The sequence below is a fragment of the Pseudorca crassidens genome, chromosome 15 (genome assembly GCF_039906515.1).
Source record: "Pseudorca crassidens isolate mPseCra1 chromosome 15, mPseCra1.hap1, whole genome shotgun sequence".
Lineage (NCBI taxonomy): Eukaryota > Metazoa > Chordata > Mammalia > Artiodactyla > Delphinidae > Pseudorca > Pseudorca crassidens.
Genome location: NC_090310.1, coordinates 59,344,551 through 59,360,097, shown reverse-complemented (window position 1 = coordinate 59,360,097; position 15,547 = coordinate 59,344,551). Strand labels below are relative to the sequence as shown.

General features: G+C 42.9%; 1 protein-coding gene across 2 annotated transcripts in view; it reads left to right on the top strand.

Annotated features, from left to right (window-relative positions):
- Nucleotides 1-15,015, top strand: part of ATRN (attractin) — a 175,929-nt gene extending 160,914 nt beyond the window's left edge. Inside the window, exons 28-29 of one of the 2 annotated variants that reach the window (XM_067707613.1) lie at nt 4,473-4,591; nt 10,500-15,015. In XM_067707613.1, the coding sequence (XP_067563714.1) occupies nt 4,473-4,591; nt 10,500-10,827 (447 nt within the window). In that variant the 3' untranslated portion in view covers nt 10,828-15,015. The remainder of the gene's footprint in view (nt 1-4,472; nt 4,592-10,499) is intronic. The other variant, XM_067707611.1, reaches the window with a different exon arrangement.
- Nucleotides 15,016-15,547: the final 532 nt, after the last annotated feature.

The following is a 15,547-nucleotide window of genomic DNA, read 5'->3' as shown; positions in this document are numbered from 1 at the left end:
CCAAGGAATCAGTGATCACCAAGGACAAAAGAGAAAAGCCATGAATAAGAGTCAGCAGAAGCAACAGAAGTGGCACCTAATGAATATAATATAGCTCTGTATGAAATGTTTAAAGAAACGAAAGATAGAATCATAAAGATAAGGAAGCCATGAGAGTCAAGAATGGCCAATCACACCTGAAAAAGAACCAAATGGAACTGTTAGAAATGGAAAATACAGTAGTTGAAATTTTTTAAATAATTCAGTTTACATGTTAAACAGCACATCAGACACAAGTAAGGAGAGAGCTTTTGAGCTGGAAGATGACTCTGAAGAAACTACACAGGCTGCAGAACAGAGACAAGGAGATGGAAAATATGACATAATGAGAATATGGAGGATAGAATGAGAAAACTTAACATATATATTATCACAGTCCCAGAACAAATGAATGGAGGAGAGGCAATATTCAAAGAGCTGAGAATTTTCCAGAACTGATGGAAGACATGATTATACAGATTCTAGCAAAACATATTGTAAGCAGGAGTAAGGAAAGAAAGCAGAGGGAAGGCAGGGGTGAAAGAAAACTACAGTTGGGGTTATCATAGTGAAACTGTAGAACTCCAAAGACAAAGAGAATGTCTTAAAATTAGCCAGAACAAAAAAAGATCACTACAACGTGGAGAAATTGGAACCCTTGTGTACTGTTAGTGGGAATGAAAATGATGCAGCTGCTGTGGAAAACAGTATTTCTCTTCCTCAAAAAAATAAAAATATGGCTTCCCTGGTGGCGCAGTGGTTGAGAGTCCGCCTGCAGATGCAGGGGACACAGGTTCGTGCCCCAGTCCAGGAGGATCCCACATGCCGCGGAGCGGCTGGGCCCGTGAGCCGTGGCCGCTCAGCCTGCGCGTCCAGAGCCTGTGCTCTGCAATGGGAAAGTCCACAACAGTGAGAGGCCCGTGTACCAAATAAAATAAAAATAAAAATAGAATTATTTATTATATGATCTAGCAATTCTATTTCTGGGTATATATCCAAAAGAATTGAAAGCAGGGTCTTGAAGATATATTTGCACACCGTGTGCATAGCAGCTTTATTCACAGTAGCTAGAAGTTGGAACCAACCTATGTGTCCATTGAGGTATGAATGGATAAACAGAATGTGGTATATATATACAATGGAATATTACTCAGCCTTAAAAAGGAAAGAAAGTCTGACCAATGCTACATAGATGAACATAGGTGAACCTTGAAGACATTATGCTAAGTGAAAGCCAGTCACAAAAAGACAAACACTGTATGATTTCACTTATATAAGGTACCTTGAGTAGTCAACTTCATAGAGACAGAAAATAGAATGGTAGTTGCCAGGGTCTTGGGAGAGGAAGGAATGGGGAGTTGCCGTTTAATGGGTATAGAGTTTCAGTTTTCCAAGATGAAGGAGTTTTGGAGATGGATGGTGGTGATGGTTGCACAACAATATAAATGTACTTAATACCACTGAACTATATACCTAAAAATGGTTAAGATAGTAAATTTTGTTATGTGCATTTTACCACATTAAAAAATAACTGGGGAAAAAAAGACAGATCACCTACAAAGGAATGACAGAGTGACAGCTGACTGACTTCTCAGGAGCTACAAGAGAGAAGAAGAATGTCTTCAAAGTATTGAAAGAGAAGAACTGCCAACCTAGGTTAGTGTACCCAGTAACTACCTTCCAAGAACAAGGATAAAATAAAGATATCCTCAGATTATGGGAAATACCGAGCACTTGCCACCAACAGGTGTGTATAAAAGAAATGTCTAACGGATGTGCTAGAGAGGAGGGAAATTACCCCAGGAGGGTGGAATAAGAGGAAATAGTGAGTAAATCAGATGGTAAACATGTGCCTAAATCTAAGCAAACGTTGTCCTGATAAAATAGTGATAATTTGTGGGATTGAGAAGAATAGACAAGCCTGAGTGACACCCCGTGTCACACATACGGCACAGCCAGCTGCTCTTTAAAATGCTGTCTTGACTTTCCTGTCAGGACACCACACACCTTCTGGCTGTTCTGTGCTCTGTATTCTTCGTTCAACCCTCTTCATCTCCCAACATCTTTTAACAGTCGTAGCCATCTCAGGCTCAGTCTTTGCGCCTCTTCTCACATCTTTTACACCTACACCATTGGTGATTGTCTTAGTCTGTTCAGGCTGCTATAAAAAGTATCAGAGACTGGGTGGCTTATAAGTAATGGAAATTAATTTCTCACAGTTCTGGAGGCTGGGAAACCCAAGATCAAGGTGCTGGCAGATTAGGTGTCTGGGGAAGGCTTGCTTTCTGGTTCATAGATAGTGACTTCTAGCTGTAATCTTTTTTTTTTTTTTTTTGGCCACACCATGCAGCTTGCACCATGGGATCTTAGTTCCCCGATCAGGGATTGAACCTGGGCCCTTGACAGTGAAAGTGCAGAGTCCTAACCACTGGACCACCAGGGAATTCCCTCTAGCTGTAATTTTACGTTGTAGGAGGGGTGAGGGAGCTCTCAGGGTCTCTTTTCTAAGGGCACTAATGCCATTCATGAGGGCTGTGCCCTCATGACCTAATCATCTCCCAAAGGCCCTACTTCCAAATATTATCACATTGGGTATTATAATTTAACATATGGGACTTCCCTGGTGGCTCAGTGGTTAAGAATCCACCTGCCAGTACAGGGGACACAGGTTTGATCCCTGGCCTGGGAAGGTCCCACATACTGCGGAGCAGCTAAGCCCATGCACCACAACTGTGGAGCCCACGTACTGCAACTACTGAAACCCGCCTGCTTTCGGGCCTGCGTGCCGCAACTACTGAGCCCACATGCTGCAACTACTGAAGCCCCTGCGCCTAGAGCCCATTCTCCACAACAAGAGAAGCCACCATAATGAGAAGCCCACGCACCACAATGAAGAGTAGCCCCGGTTCGTTGCAACTAGAGAAAGCCCACGCACAGCAACGAAGACCCAGCGCAGCCCCCCAAAAAAATTTAGCATATGAATTTTGGGAGTACACAAATATTCAGACCATAGCAGTGATCTTATCCATCATGTATTTAAACACCATGATATTTAAACCTCTCCACTCAAACCTCTCCTGTGAGTATCCAACTCATATATCAAATTGCTTGCTCAGTGTTCCCACTTGGATGTCTTAATAAGCATCTTAACAAATTTAACATGTTCAAAACTGAGTTCTAAATACTGTTCCCCACACCTGCTCCTCTGGCATAACTTCCCCAACTCATCATCCTAGTTGCTCAGGCCAAAATTGTCCTTGACTCGTCCTTGCTCTCATCCTCGTTGGATAGCCAGTCCATCAGCAAATCTTTTTGACTTTATCTTCAAAAATATTTCCTGACCACTGTGCACCACCTCCACCACTGTTACCTATCACCTTGATCTAGGCCATTATCCTCTTCCACCTAGGTTTTTGCAGTTGCTTCATAACTGGTTTCCCCACTTCTGCCATTTCACTCATCTATTCATTTCCCTGTGCTGTAGTCACAGTGGTTCTGGAAATGATTTTCTTCAATTTGAAGAAATTGATGGCACAATTCTAAAGATGGCTCCCAAGATTCCTGTCTTATGGATATTCAATCAAACACTACTCCAGGTTCTGCTATGAAGAGATTTTGCAGAAGTAATTAAAGTCTGAGGGTAGTTGATATTAAGATATAAGGAGAGCTTTCTCTGGCTGGTGGCAGAAGAGGAAGCATGACAAGAACTTGAGCACCATTAGTGGTTTCAAGCTGGAGGGACCAGGTAGGGGGGAATGTGAGTGGCCTCCAAGAGAAGAGTGGCCCCTGGCTGATCGCTAGCAAGGAAATGGGGACCTTAGACCTAGAGATGGAAGGAACTGGATTCTGCCAACTTTAATGAGTTTTGAAGCAGGTTCTTCCCCAGTGCCTCCTGGTAAAAGTGGAATGCAGCTGATAACTTGACTTCCACCTTCTGAAGACAAGAGCTGAGACCCTTGAGACTTTTGTGAGATAGAGCTGAGAATTTTTCCAGAACTCATAGAAGACAAGAATAGGACCTATATCCCTAAGCAGAGAGCCCTACAGAGCTCTTGCCTGGACTTCTGACCTACAAAATTCAGATAATAAATAGGTGCTGCTTTAAGCACCGAAGTTTGTGATTTGTTTCATAGCAATAGAAACTAATATAGGGGCATCTTTAAAAATCACATCTAGGGCTTCCCTGGTGGCGCAGTGGTTGAGAGTCCGCCTGCTGATGCAGGGGACACGGGTTCGTGCCCCGGTCCGGGAGGATCCCACATGCCGCGGAGCGGCTGGGCCTGTGAGCCACGGCTGCTGAGCCTGCGCGTCCGGAGCCTGTGCTCCGCAACAGGAGAGGCCACAGCAGTGAGAGGCCCGCATACCGCAAAGAAAAAAAAAATCACATCTAAAGGCTGGTGAAGGTGTTTCTTCAGAAACACTGCTTTAGGTAATTCTTTGTTTTTTTCCACCAGACTGTTCCCAAGCCCATTGCCCTGGAGCCATGTTTTGGCAACAAAGCTGCTGTCCTCTCTGTGTTTGTGAGGCTCCCTCGAGGCCTCGGTGGAATCCCTCCTCCTGGGCAGTCGGGTGAGTAGATGAGGGTCATTGACAAATGAGGTTTATGTTTTAGATGTGTGAAGGCTCCTTCCCTTTTGTAGAGAACTTGGTTATAAAAGCGATATTGCATTCAGGCAGACCTCGGAGATATTGCAGGTTTGGTTCCAGAAAACGTCAATAAAGCAAATATCACAATAAAGCGAGTCACATGAATTTTTTGGTTTCCCAGTGCATATAAGTTATGTCTACATTATACTGTAGCCTGTTATGGTGCAATAGCATTATGTCTAAAAAGACAAGGTACATCCTTAATTTAAAAATGCTTTATTGCTAAAAATGCTAACTATTATCTGACAATGCAGGGTTGCCATAAACCTTCAATTTGTTAAACAACAATGACAACACAGTATCTGTGAGGCACAGTAAAGTGGGGTATACCTGTAGGCCCTGCCTCCTGTCGTTGTGAGGATTTGGAGAGATGATCCCATTGCCACTGTATTCCTAACCTATCTTTCCTGAGGTCACCATTCCTTCCTGGGAAAAATCTGGATCTCCTCACTGCCCCAGCCTTCTCAGCCTGCCAGTGGTATTGATGCTTCTGGCCAAACCTTCTTTGCCGCCAGTGTTTCCAGTCCCCCGCGTCTGTGTTGCTCCTTTACTATCTTTATCCTTGCTCTGCCTCTAAATGTAGGCTTTCTCCCTCCTCACTCCATATGCTCTTCCTCAATCATCTTACTTACTCTCATGGCTTCCAGCTAGCTCCCTCAAGCTAGTGGCTCTCAAATTGGTATTTCTAACACTATTTCTTTTTCTGTATTTATGTATTTCTTTTTCTTTTTCACTCTAAGTATAAGGCACAAACAACAATTATAAGATCCTAAAGGAAGTTTTTGAAAATTTATTCACAATTCTACCATCCAACACCCACCAATTTTCACCGTTCTGTTTCCTTTCCAGCCCTTATCAGCAATTTAGTTGCAATGATTGTATAACTAATTTTTATTCTTCTTTTTTCATGTAACTATCATAAACATTTTTACAACTTACTATATAGTGTTTTATCCATCTTTTACACTACTCCATGAAATACTTGAATCATAATTTAGATAAACATTCTTTTACTGTTGAACATGAAGGAAATATGGAATATAGTTTTGGAAGTATTTTGATTAATCATGGAGTACTTTGGAGGGATGCCTCAGACATGTTTTAGACAACTTTCAGTTGAGATGATTCTGCAGGCCTCCACTCGACTCAGCTTTCAGAAGGTCTGGGTCCGTGGTGTTCTTATGAGGGAGGACATTAGGCATGGCCAGGTCAGGATTTATTGTCTTCATTTCATAAGCGAATGGCTTGATTTGCCCTCATCTAGGGATTCCTGTGAGTTCAGCCCCTAACTTGGCCTTGTCCATGTTGAGGGCAGAATGACCCATTAACCTGACACTCTGGAGCAGTATCTCCTGCCCAGCTCAGCAGACATTGACTGGTGCTCCCTGAGGGCAAGGTACTGGCTGGGGCTGGGAGGGGAGTGGTGACAGGCTTGCAACACTGTGGCCTTTCCTGCGCCAGACTTTGCCTGATGTGCCCCAACCCCCTGGACTCCTGACGAAGACCTGCTCACTACTTGAGAGCTACCCCAAGGGTGGGGCCATCCCTGCCACCCCTTCTGTATCCCCCATTTCATTCATTCATTCATTCATTTTTATTGAAGTATAGTTGATTTACAGTACTATATTAGGTTCAGGTGCACAACATAGTGATTCAATATTTTTAATAGATGGTACTGCCTTTAAAGTTATTACAAAATAATGGCTAATCTCCTTTCCAGTCTCTACACCTTAAGGTTTCTCCTGCTAAACGCTGGGCTTTTTTCTTTTTCATTGTGAGCTTATTATTCCCAAAAATAAAGTAATCACTGTCTTTCCCAGGTTAATATCTCCAATTCTTGTCCTCCTTGCCAAGCTTCACACCCAATTATTCGATTGCCTACTTGAAATGTCCACTTGGATACCTCAAGGTCTTATCAAGCCTAAAATGTCCAAAATGGAGCTTGCCCTCCTTCTAACCAGTTGGTCCTTTGATCTCCATCTCAGTAAAGGAATTCATTATTCAGCCAGTTGCTCAAGCCAGAAACTCAAGAGTCATCCTAGGCAGTCCTCACCTCTCTATGTATAATTCACGGGCGAGTTCTGCTGGTCCTACATCTGGAGTCTCATTCTTCCACGTTGTTTCATTTACTCTACCACGTCTCTCATCTAACCTCAGCTGCCATCTCTCCCCTGTAGTCTGCTGCTTCTACCCTTGACCTCTAAAATCACAGCCCCAACCCCCTCCCACACCTCCATCCAGCCATTCGCCTGCAGTTAAAATCATTCTTTAAATAAATAAATAAATGATGGTTATATTTCCCTGTGCTATACAATATATCCTTGTTGCTTATTTATTTTATACATAGTAATTTGTATCTCTTAATCCCATACCCCTGTCTTGCCCCTCCTGCCTTCCCTTTCACCACTGGTAACCAACACTTTGTTCTCTATATCTGTGAGTCTGTTTCATTATATACATTCGTTTGTTCTCTTTTTTCAGATTCCACGTATAAGTGATAACATGGAGTATTTATCTTTCTCTGTCTGACTTATTCACTAAGCGTAATAATCTCTAGGTTCATTCATATTGTTGCAAATGGCAGAATGTCATTATTTTTTATGATTGAGTAGTATTCCAGTGTGTGTGTGTGTGTGTGTGTGTGTGTGTGTGTGTGTGTGTGTAAAAAAATCTTCATTATCCATTCATCTGTTAATGGACACTTAGGTTGCTTCTATATCTTGGCTATTATAAATGATGCTGTGAATGTTGCTATGAACATTGTGGGTGCATGTATCTTTTTAAATCAGTATTTTTGTTTTCTTTGGAAGTATACTCAGGAGTGGAATATGGTAGTTCTACTTTTATTTTTTTGAGGAACCTTCATACTGTTTTCCACAGTGGCTTCACCAATTTACATTCCCACCAACAGTATACAAGGGTTCCCCTTTCTCCACATCCTCACTGACATTTGTTATTCGTGGTCTTTTTGATGATAGCCATTCTGACAGGTGTGAGATGATAACCTCCTTGTAGTTTTGATTTGCATTTTCCTTATGATTAGTGATGTTCAGCAACTTTTCATGTGCCTGTTGGCCATCTGTATGGTGCCTGTATGTCTTCTTTGGGAAAATGTCTATTCAGGTCTTCTATTTTTTAATAGGGTTGTTTGGTTTTTTGATATTCAATTTATGAGCTATTTATATATTATATATTAACCCCTTATTGGTCATATCATTTCCAAATATTTGGAAATGAATATTTTCTCCCATTCAGTAGGTTGTCTTTTCATTTTGTTTGGTTAGGTCACATTTGTTTATTTTTGCTTTTATTTCTTTTGCCTTAAGAGACAGATCCAAAAGAATATTTGCTATGATTTATGTCAAAGAGTGTTCTGCCTATGTTCTCTTCTGGGATTTTTATGGTTTCAGGTCTTAGGTTTAGGTCTTTATGTATATGGTGTGAGGAAATGTTCTAATCTCATTCTTTTGCATGTAGCTGTCCAGTTTTCCCAGAACCACTTATTGAAGAGACTTTTCTCCATTGTATATTCTTGCCTCCTTTGTCATAGATTAATTGACCATAAGTGCATGAGTTTATTTCATGTCTCTCTATTCTGTTCCACTGATCTGTGTGTCTGTATTTGTGGGAAAACCATGACGTTTTGATTACTGTAGTAGCTTTTTAGTATAGTCTGAAGTCACGGAGCGTGATATCTCCAGCTTCATTCTTTTTTCTCGAGATTGCTTTGGCGATTCAGGGTCTTTTGTGGTTCCATATAAATTTTAGTATTATTTGTTCTAGTTCTGTGGGAAATGTCATGGTTATTTTGATAGGGATTGCCTTAACTCTGTAGAATGCTTTGGGTAGTATGGACATTTTAACAATGTTCTTCCAATTCAAGAACACAGGATATCTTTCCATTTCTTTGTATCATTTTCAAATTCCTTCATAAATGTTTTGTAGTTAATCAGATTATAAGTCTTTCACCTCTTTTTAAATTTTTTTTTAATTTTTATTTATTTTTGGCTGTATTGGGTCTTCGTTGCTGCGCGCAGGCTTTCTCTAGTTGCAGCGAGCGGGAGCTACTCTTCATTACAATGCGTGGGCTTCTCATTGCGGTGTCTTCTCTTGTTGCAGAGCATGGGCTCTAGGCACACAGGCTTCAGTAGTTGTGGCGTGTGAGCTCAGTAGTTGTGGCTCACGGGCTCTAGAGTACAGACTCAGTAGTTGTGGCGCATGGGCTTAGTTGCTCCACGGCATGTGGGATCTTCCCAGACCAGGGCTCGAATCTATGTCCCCTGCATTGGCAGGCAGATTCTTAACCACTGCACCACCAGGGAAGCCCCTTTTACCTCTTTGGTTAAGTTTATTCCTAGGTATTTTATTCTTTTTTTTTTTTTTTTTTTGCGATACGCGGGCCTCTCCCGTTGAGGAGCACAGGCTCCGGATGCGCAGGCTCAGCAGGCATGGCTCACGGGCCCAGCCTCTCCACGGCATGTGGGATCTTCCCAGACCGGGGCACGAACCCGTGTCCCCTGCATCAGCAAGCGGACTCTCAACCACTGCGCCACCAGGGAAGCCCATCTTTTTGATGTGATTTTAAATGGAATTATTTTCTTGCTTTCTCTTTCTGACAGTTCATTATTAGTGTATAGAAAAGCAACAGATTTCTGTGTATTAATCTTGTCTCCTGCAACTTTACTGAATTCATTTATTAGTTCTAATAGTTTTTTGGTGGAGACTTTAGGGTTTTCTATATATAGTATCATGGCATGTGCAAATAGTAACAGTTTGACTTCTTCCCTTCCAATTTGGATGCCTTTTCTTTCCTTTTCTCATCTGATTGCTGTGACTAGGATCTACCCCCCGTTTTAAATGGTGCCCTTCTCTGGACTCCCGAAGCACCTGGCTCTGTCTTTGCTATTACAGTGGTCACTGGTGTGGATTCCCCACTCCATGCCAGGTACTAAACCTGGCACTTAAAAGCTACCCCCCTCCCCCATTTTATAGGCTCAGTGAGGTGGAGTAAGAAGCTCCTCTAAGATGGCTCCTGGGGGCCTCAGCAGGGCTCTGAGCCTGTCCGGCCTTTTCCCATGCATAGGAATCCAGTTCCCCCAGGACTGTGCCTTCCCTAATGAACATCAAGTTAATCAATTACCAATACAAAAAGGAGAATGGACCCACCAGTCCCCAAAGCAAAGGTGGTAGCGGAAGTGGTGGGGTGATAAGCCAGGTACCATTCTAAGACTTTACATCAGTTCACTCATTGACTTCTCACACAAGCACTGTGCTGTTCCCCATTTACAGAAGAGGAAACTGAGGCACAGGGAAGTTAAAGAACCTTGCTTATTCCAAAGTCTGGCCCCAGAGTCTATCCTAACCCTTATCATGGTGTAGATATCAAAATAACTAGTGCTATCTGGGCAGTGTGGAATGAATCTGAATTTCATCATAAAGAGTGAAGCTTTTTCTTGGAGGAAAAGACAGGAGAAACTTAGTGCTTAAAGCATGTCTGCAATCTTATTTAGATGCTCCCACCACGAGGCAGGGCACTTTGCTTGGTAGATCTGCTGAAAAGTAAGGTACTCCTTTTGTGTAAAAATGGGGGAGGAGGAGAATATGTATTTGTATTTATACAAATAAACCCTGAAAGAATATATACAAACTAAAGAAGTTACTCTGATGGAAGTGGGGAGTATGGAGGGAGACACAGGTTAGAGGTAAGATTTTTCCCATGTATGTACTTTATTTATTTATTGCACCATGTGAATGTAAGAAGAAATTTTTAAAATTATTTTTTAATAAAAGCAAGCTGCCCCTTAACATGTGTTCCCTCTGTGGGTTCTCCCAAGGTCTCGCAGTGGCCAGCGCCCTGGTGGACATTTCTCAGCAGATGCCAATAGTATACAAAGAGAAGTCAGGAGCAGTGAGAAACCGGAAACAGCAGCCCCCTGCACAGCCTGGGACCTGCATCTGATGCTGGGGCCAGGACTCCCTGTGAGCAAGGAGTGGCGTGCCAGAGCCGTCTGCAAAGAGGGAGCAGGCAGGGAGACACTGTGCAGGGCAGAAGACTGGAAACTCTCGAAACATCCACCTCATCCGCATGTTCACAAGCTTTCTTTGACAGTTTCTCCCAACTGTGCTCCAGCATCTAACCTTTTACTTTCATATAGGAAATAATTGATTTAGTTACAGGTCCAGGGATGATCCAGTTGTTGACGGAGGAGGCCGGTGTAGAGCGAGTGAGAGAGCTAGGAATGACACTCAGGTTCACGTGTGGAAAACTGTTCTTGGGACTGTCTCAACAGTGCAAAAAACAAAGATGTAGTGTTTACAAGTAGACATTTGTCATCAGTCATTCTTGAACATGGTCTTTTAAAAACTAGTCAGATGAATTAACTTGTTTTCATCTGAAGCCTGCTATCTTTTTTAAAAGATGTGCTATTTATTCTTGCACAATTTAGGCAAATATCTCTCTTTCAGGGAGTAACTTTTTTTCTAGTTGAGAATTAATAATGGTCCATCTCTTTTGAATCATAAGATAGAAGAGGCTATTTTAAATGTCAAGGTCAGCAGTGTTACTTGGAATGCCAACTGATATAATGGGTAGTTTTCTGTAGCAACTTGATTAATTTAGTCTGAATCCATTTGAAGTTCTCTCTCTCTCTCCTCTTTCATTCCCTCCCTCTCTCTCCTTCACTTCCTCTTTATCTCTCTCTGTCTCTGTCTTTGTCTCTCTCACACACACACACACACACACACACACACACACACACACACACACACACACACACACACACACACACACTAAGTGCCTAGACTTTAAATAGATCTAGCAATTGGAAAGTTAGTAAGCATAAGTTTTTACATAATTGCATTCCTACATTCTTATAAAACTTAAATAGCTATCATTGGCAATCTGCTCTTTTTCTAAAACCTAATTTGCCGCCAGAAAACAGTTTTCTCACCCCGAGAAACATTTAACGTAGCAGCAGGGATTGAGAGGAAAACAGAAATGACCTAACTGTCAAAGCTCCTGTTTTTGTTGTCAAAAAGGACACTAAATAAGGCATGTTCCCACGTGCCTCCTTGCCCCAGGTCACTCTAGGCCAGATGTTTGCTTCAGCCCTTCTGGGTGCTCCTGCCAAGGCATCACAGAGGGAGGGGCTCACTCATGTTACATGTCTCCCTTGAGCCGAAAAGAGCATGACAGCACTTGGGACCCCTTAATCAAAGGGCAACTCTTTGTTCCTGTAGTCTGCTTGAGCTGGTGGGTCATTCTTCATTCTCAGGCTCAGGTGGAGTGCCAGGAGAGGGTCGGTCTCCTGTTGTCGGGCAGAACCTGCCCAAAGCCTGGAGGAGAACCTGAAGCTGTTTGCCCTCTTTCTCCTCCTCCCTAGGAGGGGCTTAGGCCTCCCATGCTCCCTCCCAGACCCAACGGGTAGCTGTGGGGAGGGCAGTGAACGATAAGGATGAAAAGCACATGGGAAAAATGGACAAGGGGAGAAAACTATGCCAAATGAAAAGTGACCAAATTGAAGTAGTGACCAAATTGAAGTGGAGCAGGCCAGTCCCTGCTCTTCTCCCCAGGGCACTGCCTGGATGGTGTGTTGTCCCCGTCCATGGTGCTCTGTATTCTGGCATTATGCAGCAGCCTCCCAAGATCTCTCTTCTGCTTCAAAACCCAGTGTTCTATGGCATTACCCTGGGGGCGTAGACCTTTAGACAACAATGCTCAAGTTTGTGAATTCGGAGAAATCAATACTCAAAAGAGCAAAAACTGTGGCATTTCACCTTTATGTGCAGTGCCTAGAGAGGGAGTATGACCTCTTCCCCAACATTAACCCCACTCCCATGAAGAATTGCCTGGAAGGATGTTTTCAAGGATGTTGAACCATAAAACACTGATGCACAAAACACCTCTACTTTGAGACTTGCCTCTCAAAATGCTGCTTTTTCACATTATTGTTAAAGAGCAGATGGTTCTAGAAAAGACCCCTCCTCTTACAAGCTCCCCATGTCCCTGCCCCAGATCACAGTACCCGCAGAGAGCCTGCTGGGGACTGGTCCTTCACCCCTGTGATTACCAAAAGGCCACTGGAGAGGACCCTCCCACAAGGGAAGTCCTTGTTTGTTCAAAGGACTGGTGTTTCCTTGGCAAAGAAGCCTCCTCCCCATGGTAGTCCCATGCCTTGAAAGAATAAGCACCATGTCCCATAGCCACCTGGTTATTTTCTTTTTTCTAAAAGATAATGTTTATTTTTTAAAAGGAAGGAAAGAGCAAGTGAAGTTTAATTCTGCTCCAACAGTGGAGAAACAACTGAATCCACCTGCTTCTCCTTTGCAGCCAGTAGCAAACAGCTTCCTTCAGGCTTGGGCCAGAGGAAGGGGGTGGCAGGAGAAGGAGGCACTCAGCTTAGAGTCAGTTATCAAGAGGAAGTCATGTGGAACTTCAGAGCCTGTATATAAATTAAAATAGTTATGAAAACATCGATATTGCACTTGTACATAACTATACAGTAGTGTCTGAATGTTCAGACATTTGGAGTGTACATAAAACAGAAAAATATCTTAATGTATTTTTATTAAACATAATGATGTCTGAGTTTGACCTAATATGTTTTTGTGCCATATATTGGATATCCAGGTTCAGAGAAGTCCTCTCGTTATGCCCTGATACGATAACAAAGCCACGAAAGGCATCCCCATTGTGCCCAAGTGTTCAAATGCATCTGGGACTGATTGGATAGCTTCTAAAGTAGGAATCATCTGTCAGTGCACATATGAAAATGCGGGCAGTGTGTGAAGAGACTCGAAGGCAGCCGGGATGTCTCTGCCCCTGTCATTGGCTCTGGGAGTGCATTGTAACTCTCCTGTCAGCTTCTCGGAGCAGTGGGTGCCCAGGGAAGACCAATCTTGTCCTGAGAAATGCTCCTCTTAGTCTTTAGACTCCAAGACTATACCTGTAGATCTAGTCAGATTTTCCAAAAAGGGCTTTTCCGGGCTGCATTTTGTTGTGGTTTTGTCTAAGTTATTAATGACCATTTCCTAGGACCATAGTTTACTATACTGAAAACTGGGAGTGGGATTGGGCGTGGCTGCTTTGTTGATAAATAGCTCCTGTTTCCCCATGGAGAACCTCACCCTGGCCTCCTGTCCACCTCCTGCCCCCTTCCTACACTGTTTGGGGAGAGGTCTGTGCTTCCCTGTGAGGATCACCTCTAAGTGTGGGAGGAGGTGTGCAGAGAAGGCAACCACATACTCCCTGAGCTAACCTGGAAGAAAAGCAGCCCTGGACAGAGACTGTTAGCAAAAGGCCTGATGTGCAAGATTGGAGATGCACCGGGAAATCTGGGGCAAATGGAAAGACCAGAGCACTATCTGTAGAAAAATACATTTTATCTTTCAGTGCAAATCTTGCTCCTTCAATTTAATAGAGTATATTTAGAGATGGGATGGGAGTGATTCACTTCCTTGGGTGGTGGTATCCTTTTCATTAACACCTTTGATCCTTACATTTCGTTCATTCATCCATTCATTCAACAAATATTCACTACTTACTAACAACCTAAGCTAACACTAGAGCAGTGACTGAGATGGAAAAGCTGCTCTTCAGAATTACAACAGAATCCAGCTCCTCAAACCTGTCATCCCAGGAGAACTTTCCTCGTGGTTTCTGTGAGAATTGGCCACCTGAGGATAGACCCAGGAAGGCAGAGGGTCTGGCCTCAGGCCATGTACCGGCTCTCAGCCTGAAATGTTTACCAAATTTACCAAATGGCTCAAACCATAAAAATCACCGTGATGGTTTGTAAATAGCGAAGCCCACCAAGAGACATTTCCCCTGAGTTGTCCAAATTCATAAACACCCTCGCCTGCAGGGAGACGATTTGGGAGTGCAGAGGAAAACTGGCACCTTCTCTTTTAAAGGCAATAATGGAATCGACTTTCAATAACTGAATTTGTGCACAAAACATTCTAAACACTAGTGAAGCCTGTTTTGTTGAACTAATTTTGGCTCTGGAAATGTTTTATAGTTATTTACGGTTTTGTTTCGGGGGTTTTTGGTTTGGATTCAAGTTTAGTTTGTTAATATGTATAATTTAGCATCTATTGCACTCATGTAAATATGGAGTAAGTATTGTAAACTATTTCATTGCTGGGGATTGTGGATGTTATACATACATTTAGGACTGCAATTTTTTGGTATTTTTTGTATTGTAAAATAACAGCTAATTTAAGCCGGAACAAGAGAATTAAGGGAGGTCTGTGCATTTTAAACACAAATGTGAAGAACCTGTATATAAACAAAAGTAAATACTATAATACAAACTTCCTTCTGAAATAAAAGTAGATCTGATAAAAATGTGGGTTTTGTTCTAAGAGTTTGATTTTGTTTCAATTATTTTTACAATTTGGTCATTAGAACCTTAAGAAAAGGGGAAAAACATGTTTTAAAAAGTTTACCAGTTTTCAGACTGCCTCAGAGGAAGCACTTGGCAGTCCATGATTGAGGTGTAAACCAACAGGGTGGGCACCTCAGACACCTCTGCGCAAAACTGAGCCCTGGGGTGTGGGAGGAGCCCTGAGCAGCTTGTGAGCAGACTCCCCAACATCCCCACTGTGGCCTACATTGCCCTCAACACACCAGTGCTGGGGACAGAGACTCATGTGTGGGACAGCTCTGCCCAGGCACCATCACGCCCATGCCAGTGCCTCGCCAGCTGCCCTTGGTCATTCAGCTACTCGTACTCTCATGGGCTCCTGCTAAACCTCAGGTATGCTGATAGGTTTAGTCCTCCATGGCCACAGCGTTGTCCTTGGTCTTGAATTTTGATGAAGTTATATGTCCATTCACAGAGTCTTGTCTGTAGGCCTTCTGCGTGCCCAGCCCCACGTT